The sequence below is a fragment of the Porites lutea genome, chromosome 7 (genome assembly GCF_958299795.1).
Source record: "Porites lutea chromosome 7, jaPorLute2.1, whole genome shotgun sequence".
Lineage (NCBI taxonomy): Eukaryota > Metazoa > Cnidaria > Anthozoa > Scleractinia > Poritidae > Porites > Porites lutea.
Genome location: NC_133207.1, coordinates 29,113,133 through 29,121,678, shown reverse-complemented (window position 1 = coordinate 29,121,678; position 8,546 = coordinate 29,113,133). Strand labels below are relative to the sequence as shown.

The window sequence follows — 8,546 nt, the reverse complement described above, 5'->3', positions numbered from 1 at the left end:
AACTTGCACAATATAATTGCAGTCGTTATTCATTGTTTGAAAGTAGATTTGAGGTTTTAGCATCATGAATACGCATGGTGGAATGCAAACTAATTTTTTGTATATATAATCTGCTTCAAGCCAAACAAAGCTACCAATTGTAGCAGCATTAGAAAATAATGTGGTAGTAGAATTTTATCAATAATGCTAAGTACTCAAGAGATCATAGCACGTGTATGGCGGAGTATACGGAATAATGCGTCTACAGCGGAGGTGGTTTCTTAAGAGCACTTCCTGGTGATCTGGATTTCATGGTAAAATATTGTTAAAAGCCAGCGAAAAAATAAACGTAAATGAACAAGCCTGAATTTTTTGGCATGGTTTTCAAACGCTTCAGGTTGATATTCAACTGTGAAGATTGAATACACTTTCATCAATTGTTGTTTATCATTTTTATTGCAAGAACAAGGAAACTATAAACGAATCGGAGCATAAAGCAAGTTCTAAAAGGCAAGGGAATTTAGGCTGATTTCGCGGTGAAAATAGATACCATTTTTAACGTTCATTCATTCGTTATTGTAAAAACCCTTTTCATGGCAACTTGCCAATGCCACTAAGTAAAAAATTATACAAAGTTAGCAAGTAAAAAGAAAATTGAGGATGTCTTCCGTTTCCTTATTGGCAAGACTTTGTGAAGGCTGTTTTCCTTTCCACCTCAAAAAAATTCACCACTGAAATATCGCACATGTTTTGTTGCACGTTCTATGCGCGTCAGTTGATTTTTTCTCTCTAAGACTAGTTTCACAACCCCAGCGTTTTGCACTCACCATACTGAATTTTTGTTCCTTTTGAAAACTTTGGTCATTGTTTGTGAACTGACTGACTTCATGAATGTCGTTGATTTTCGTGCAAATTAAAATGAAACTCTGAACAAATGCGATTTATATCGTGTGTACACAGAAAGCTAAGACAGGAGCCTGGCTAAGACTGAAACGATCCAGACTAGAAACGTAAGATCAAGTGGTTTGATATTTTTAAAGACAGTTTGTGCATTCTGTTTTCTCAGTGACAACTTGTGAAATTTCTGTGGGCGCTCACTTCTGAAATGCGCTACTAAGATTTACGTCAAACTAAAAGAGTTAGTTTTGCCTTGGTGTACATTTTACATCATCATTTTACATCATCTTGACGTGTTCCATTTAAGTGAATTTTCCTCTAAATCGGAAAACTCTATTAGATCTTTGTATTTTATTCAAGTTTGTATTTTTATACCTCTGATACATTCCTCCCCATTCTTGCGCTTTTCACGCATTTTGCTTCCACTAATTTTTTCATATGTATATTACCATGCGGAATATGTTTCTTATCCTTGATGGTCTTGTTGATCGGCGAAAACTCGGAATTTAATTTTAATTTTTTAATTTTAGCAGTCAAAGGCCTCACTTGAACTATGTTTTTCTTTCTAACGTTTATAGTTTTGAATTTCCATAAAATATAAGTGCTTTCCTCACTTGCTCCAATTTACCAAAAAAAGCTTCAAGCCATGTTGTCATTTTTTAACAGAATTGAAAGCCTAGTGATGTACCAAGTTTTTTTTCTAAAGCTGAGCGCCATCCTTTTCTATAGCGGAATCCATTGTAAGCCTCTAAAATTATGTAACAAATCGGGAAGATCTTGATAGGCACATTCCATAAAAGATAAACGAATTCGCCTCGTTGGTACCCCTTGTTCCTTTATTTTATATATGATACAGAATGTGTGATCAATGCCATGCGATCGTATTTTTTGAAATCGTGAATCTGCTCTTGTGTTATACTCTAAAGGAATTGGTTCGGATTTAAGCAATTTGATTACAGAGTCAAAAAATACCTCATATGCCTGCATTTAGGCACTGAATAAACAATTGAAAACGTGTGCATCTTGAGGGCGATCTAACAGGCGGAAGTCGGAACTCGGAAATCAGAAATTGAGTGGAATTCGGACGTGCGAATTCGGATTCGAAAATCGGAAAATAGAGAGTGAGCTAAGTTACCACATTTGTCATTTAATAAATTTCCGCATTGACACCATGACATCCATTCGTCTAACAACTAGTTATATACAGGGCTTTGTTCGTCCATCAGGTCATTGGAGAAGGTGTCTTCTTGGATAAAGATCTCCCCAGAAATTCATCGGCATCGGCACGAAAACTCTTCATGATCGTATGATGAAATCATCACTAGCAGTAGTTCTTTTTGGATTTTTCATCTCTGTATTATGGTAAGTGCTAACATAGTTGCTACATTTAAAAAACGAAAGGTACCCGAATATATCTGCTCTACTTTTCTTCTTTTTTTATCTCTCCCACCGTAGGTCTGGAAGTAGCTCCGCTCCTAAGACGTCCCTCCAATACAACTGGAAACACGAGAGATTTATCGATCATTCTATCAAGGTCCGGCAAAACGTGTTTAAAAGGGAATCAGGTAATTTTTAATATATATATATATATGTATATATATATTTTAAAATCCGTGTAAGAGGGTGCCGGGTAAGGGGGGATGTCGTACGCACATTTTCACGGACATAACGAGAAATAACTCATCACGGTGATTAAAATTCTGTGTTCACGTTTCACAGTACAACGTTTGACTGCAAAGCGAGAGGGCCGGACCAATGCTTCATAGGGTCTGAAAAATAACTAAGAAATGAAAGTTCTTCCTTTACCTTGTAAGCAGCTAGATATTCGCGTGGCTTGGATGACCACGTTACTAAATGGCGGTCCCGTCTCTGGTTGGAGACGTAAAAATAGTGTCCCCAATTAGTACTTCGTTGATAAATACTTTGGGCCGGTTATTTAAACCAAGTTTAGACAGCGTTTATGAAAGTCATCGTCTAACCCATGTTTAAACCATGAAAACCGATTATTTAAACGCTGTTTTTCCGTAACCTTGTTTAGACCGTGTCTAAGCACCGACTAAGGAACAATAGAAAGTTAAACCTGCTCACAGCTAGGTTTAAACCTTGTTTAACGGTTTTTTTCATGGCCATCCATTTTGAAATGACCTGAAATCGAGCGGACTACTGCGCAACAGAGAGTTAAGAGAAAGAGACTACTCCAATCGATGTAGTATGCATGTTCAACAAATTCCGCACCATAGGGACAGATTTTACCCTTTAGAGGAATATGATGACGAAGTTTTCGATTGCGTTTCGCCTTAGAAAGGACTTGATCATTGACCTCTTAAAAATTTTCAATAAAGATCTTTTCAACAAGGAGATCGAGAGGTCTGCCGCTTACACCGTTGCTGCATTAAGTTTCTATTGCTTTGATATTTTATACAACAGTGGTAAACTTTCGAGCAGGTATTGGCGATTTATTTGGTGTTTCTGCATTTCCTGCATTCACAAGGTTTCATGGGCTATCGCGAAACGAAAAAACGTTCCCTGAGAACTTCACATATATCAAGCGGTACTTCTGACTATCCTTCTTTTCTGTCCTTTTTCGTGAAATTTGCCTCCTTCCTGCAATTAACTTCAACATCACTAAGGGCTTTTCCTCGACTAGTTTTTCTTACTTCACGACTTTTTAAAATCATGTTCTTTCTTGGATCGGAGTTTCAGCCGCCTCCAGCATCCTTAGATCTGATTCATTTTCCCGTTCGATAACGTTTGGATTTTGAAAGTTGAATTTTCGCAACGTTTTATTGTCGTATCCTTTATTTTTTGCTCCTGGAAATACTCTTCCTAGTGCCGCCATTAAAATTTTTTCTTCTTTGCTAAAATTAGTTGTTCGACCGGATGTAGAGACCATGTTGAGTCACAACTTCCAACTGGGAATTAATAACCCCTTCAGACAATGCATTTCCTTTTGAGACATTGTTTAGCCATTGACTGGAAAAAACAGGGCTATGTCACGTTTTAATAACGCATTTCAAAAATGGTTTAACCGTCGTTTATCGAGACAACGTCTAAACCGCGGCATGGCCTTAAACACTGGTTAACTCTTAGACTTCGTTTCAATAATCGGCCTATTGACACTCAAATAAAGTGCATTTTTTATAAGAGAAAGATTAGTGGATTTCGAATTCCAGGTACTGGATTCCAGATTACTTGTCAGTGGAACTTGGATTCTGGATTCCAAAGCCTAGGATTCCGGATTCCACGGGCAAAAATTCTCAGATTCGCAATCCTGATAACCCTACATGGGGCGAATGAAAGAACGCTTATTGAGTGTTTCCTAAATACAAGTTTGTATTTCTTAGATCCTGACTTCCTGGCCATGACAGATGACGGGCCTGCTGGGATGACCAACGTGAAGAAACCTGGAGGAGCCTTAAGCACAGCTATCGGAGATGGAAAAACTGACGATTCCTCTGCCATTGAGGCCATCATCAACCAAACAGCAGGATCCACGATTAACAAGGTTTTCTTTCCTCCTGGCGAATACCTGGTGGGCCGTGACATTATCATCAGACACTCAGTGGAACTTCATGGAACAAAACTTGGTATTGCCGTCATAAAAGCGCCAAGAGATCGTAGCATGAAGATATTTTTCAATGCTATCTCGGTGAAATCGGTTGCACTAAATAATTTGTATCTTGACGGAGTTCTTGTAGAATTCAATGGCCGCCGAAAAACGAATGATGTTAAATTGTTTAACTGCCTGTTCTTTTCAGTCTTTTCAAGACTAAGTCCAAAACCAGCCAACAAGTACAACCCGCAGTTGAAGATGAAGGAACTGTCAAATGCTGATGTGAACATGTGCATATTTCTAAAAGACTCAAAGGCATTCGGAGTAGCCACCCAATTCACTAGAACATCTAATGTAACAGTACGCTATAATGTCTTTGGCCTTGATTTGAGTAAGATACAGTGGTTGTCCACTGAGCTTAAACCAGCAAAGCACTGGCAAGATCAAACAGAGAAATTAAGATTCCTTAAGACTCGCTACAATCTTACTTCTGACCAAGGCTTCTTCAAAAGTTGTCTTTATGACGAGTGTGACGAGGAAATGAAAATACGGAAAAACGTTTTCAACGGAAGTCCCAATACTGGCGCACTGAAAAAAGACCACGTGGTGTACTTGAAAGGGTTTAATGGCATGATATTTGAACAGAACTATGCGAGAGGGTGGCCGGCGGATCCTACGGGCGGCATCAAAGTTCGAAATGGGAAAAATATCACCATTGCTTGCAATTATATCGACGACACGGGCATTCTGTTGTATACTCACATTAAAACGAAGGACTGCCTTCATGATGGTCTTAAAGACGTAGTCGTCTATGGAAATCATATCATACAGCGAAGCAATCCAGACCATCGTTGTAGTGGTATAAGTTATTACGAACCCCATCATACTGGAAGAGACGAGAACATAACGTACTCGGGTAATACATTTGAGATTATTAATGGCAGTGACCCCACAAATTATAGATGCATCTGGCTAACCAATGGTGATGTCACTCACCATCACGTCTATGAAGACAACGTGTACTATAATACCACAACCAAAGTCAAACTGGAAGCGCGCAAAGGTACTCCACGGTATGAAAAAGCAAACATTGAATTTAGTACTGCTGTTCGAAACACGTACAATTTTCCACCCTACAAACTGAACATTCCAACCTATTAGCATTCACCGGCGCGGCCACTGAACAAACAAGAGGAATACTGGGATGAGTTAACTTTCCCAAGGACTTGTGGGACTTTTACGTGGGACAGGGAAAAATGGTGTATTTCTAGTTTGATTCAATACTGTAATTGTAGTTTGATTCACAATGGTAGGCTTAGTAGGTCTGGACGGCTTTTACCTCCTCTTAAGTCGTTTTCTTTTTTCTAGTAGGTATATTATGCTTTGAAGGATTCCTTATTTGAATTATTGAAAATAAACGAAGTTGCTCTTCGCCGAGTGTCATTTTGAGAAGTCATTAACCTGGTCTGTGTCATTGATATAGATTTCCGCTGGATTTTGTTTCTGACAAAATTCCACCTCTGAAGCAGTTTAGCATTATCTTTGTCCTCTTTTAAGGCGTTAAGCTTTTTCTTGCGAGTAAATAACCTTTTCTTTAGTTTTCTCCAAAGTGCATTGATCTGAGGCACAGTCGACGCTCTTCACAACAGTCACCTTTAATAGGAACAGAAGAAAGTGGCAGTTGTGGAGCAGTTGCCGTTATGGGTAGCCTGTGAACAGGCCTTTGGTCGAGCGGGGAACTAGGGAGAGAGCCTGTTCACAGGCTACGTTATGGGAAGCCTGCGTGGCAGGCGTTCGAAAGGGAAGGGGAAGGGAATCAGAGCGCGAGACCACGTGCGAGGGAGGAGGGAGGAGGGGCGCGCCCCTCGCGCGCCCCCCGCGCTCTGGGGCGCCCAAATTCCCCCTTCCCCTTCACCTTTTAACGTCTGCCACGCAGGCTACGTTATGGGGAGCTAGGGGTGTTATATGAAAATTTACTCTTAGAGAGTACAACTTGTTTTTTGTCAAAAAGTTAAAGTTCAATGTGTCCAATAACAGAATCATACATAATATATAGAGATGAGATAAACAGAAACCTTGAATTATGTCTTGAATCAAAATGTTAATGTGACAAAACGAGCAAGGCTCGCAGCATTCGCTATCGTAAGGTATCGTAGATATTTTTTGCTTACTGCACCAGTCTTACTGCAGCAGTATAATTAGTTAGTTAGTTAAGCAGTCTGTCGACGCGACAATGACTGTTTCATGAAGAGTTCAAGCTTTAATCAGGCTCCTCGAGGTCGTTCTGTCCTTTACTCGCTGCCTCCAAGTATCTACTAAAATGTTCTTCCACTTCATGTTTGTTTTCACGATGTTCTTGAATCTCAGCCTATGCCGTCCTTGATTTCTCTTTCCTTTATCGTGACACCCGATGACGTTTCGTTTAAATTTCACGTGCCGCGATTGTTAGTTTTTGGCAGCACATTTCTTTTTAAACATAAAAACTGCCCGCGGTAAAGCTTCAATCTCGTTAAGTTGCAGATATCAGGAATATTGTTAACGCAGTTTAGGATGCTAAGAGGAAAGCTTAAGACTGTGAAAAGACAAAATGTGAATAGACCCACCAGTCTAAGGACATGACGACCGTGTTAAAACCGGCACCAAACAAACAATCAACTAGACCGTTTAGACCCTTAAAGTTTATGTTAAACGAGAAGATTTGCGACGACGATTTTTATGGCAGCAATGTTGTAACGATTTTGTGACAGTTCGAGATATATAATGCCTTTCCAGTAAGAGCAGTTGCACTGAAAAATTTGTATCTTGACGGAATTCTATTACAATTTGATGGTAGCCCCCAAAGACCATCATCTGCCAGCAACATAACATTGTTTAGCTGTACTTTCTTTTCATCACACGAGACCAACCGTATTAAATTTAACAATAAGCCCGCATTGAACGCATTACATTCCGCTGCTTGAAACCTCATTGATAAGGTAGATGCATAAATAGAAAGTGACTAAGTTAGGATCGCGAAAATTACATTTTCCAAAAAGTGACTAAGATGGGGTCTATAATTAGCCAAAAATAGACTATAATGGGGTAAGGGCTCTGAGAGGCCAGCAGCACATACCCAGCAAACATTAACCCAAGTACCCCCCCGGGGGCACAACTCTCTGTAATCCCAACTGAATATCCCACCTCATTAAACAGTGTGCCTGCAGGCGTCTTTGCAGTGGTGGAAAAGGGCATATAAGAAAATAAATAAAAACTATGTTAGGAAAGAGGCAGTGTAATTTCTCCTAAAGACATCATGGGAGGTATGATACTGAAATTCAATTAGATATTGTTATTTAAGCTTGTCCTTTGCACCAGTTAGATTTGCGACTCCATAGTTCCCTTAGCCACAAGTTTTGCTTTGTTGTTTGTTAGGGCGTGTCAGGAGCCCGGGGGGGGGGGGGGGTACTCCCTTATAAGGGCTTAATGGGGACGTGCGGCCAGCCAGGGTATGTTTTTCGGGATTTTTGTCTTAAACAGGGTATCGAATTTATCATTTTTTGTCTTAATCAGGCTATCGATTTATCAATTTTTGTCTTAAAGAAGGTATCAAAAATCGGAATTCTGTCTTAAATAGGGTAGGAAAATCAGCGATATTTGTCTTAAACAGGGTCAGGGTATGAGGGGCCGCGCCGCACCTCCCCACCCTGGGATATATCGAGTACCCTCCCCCCCCCCGGGGGTCAGGAGTTAACGCTTGAAATCGATCTCCTTTGTCACAATACGCAGAGTAACATCTTTAAATCAGGCAAATCGTATTGCTGATGAGTTCTAATGAGGACAAGAAAGCTCTCTATAGGTGCTACCTTGTTTTTTTTGTTTATTTTTGTCATATTCAAGGGGTGCCATGCAAAGCTTAAGTTTATATTTTAACAAAACGAATTTCACTCGTCACCATTTGATTACTCTACGAGCATAGGTTTAGAAGCGGTGCCTCGTAGAGGGTAGATAGTGTGATAAAAAATTGGTGGAGCAAGGACAAACGGATTTACTTACTTCTTAACTCATTCTCTGCTCAATGACGACAAAATCCAAAATCCGAAATCCAATGATCCGGACCCTGTTCTAACTTTTTCGTCAA

General features: G+C 39.8%; 1 protein-coding gene and 1 long non-coding RNA gene across 2 annotated transcripts in view; both read left to right on the top strand.

Annotated features, from left to right (window-relative positions):
- Positions 1 to 2,466, top strand: part of LOC140942717 (uncharacterized) — a 3,184-nt gene extending 718 nt beyond the window's left edge. Inside the window, exons 2-3 of the long non-coding RNA XR_012166566.1 lie at positions 2,084 to 2,238; positions 2,332 to 2,466. This is a non-coding gene — a long non-coding RNA (uncharacterized lncRNA). The remainder of the gene's footprint in view (positions 1 to 2,083; positions 2,239 to 2,331) is intronic.
- Positions 2,467 to 4,193: 1,727 nt separating this feature from the next.
- On the top strand, positions 4,194 to 6,008 carry LOC140943858 (uncharacterized). Its single transcript, XM_073392976.1, has one exon. It carries the CDS (start codon positions 4,238 to 4,240, stop codon positions 5,588 to 5,590), a length of 1,353 nt encoding a protein of 450 aa, XP_073249077.1. The 5' UTR covers positions 4,194 to 4,237; the 3' UTR covers positions 5,591 to 6,008.
- Positions 6,009 to 8,546: the final 2,538 nt, after the last annotated feature.

Excerpts from the sequence above, each read along its gene's own strand:
- LOC140943858 (XM_073392976.1), top strand. The coding sequence starts at position 4,238 with ATGACAGATGACGGGCCTGCTGGGATGACCAACGTGAAGAAACCTGGA.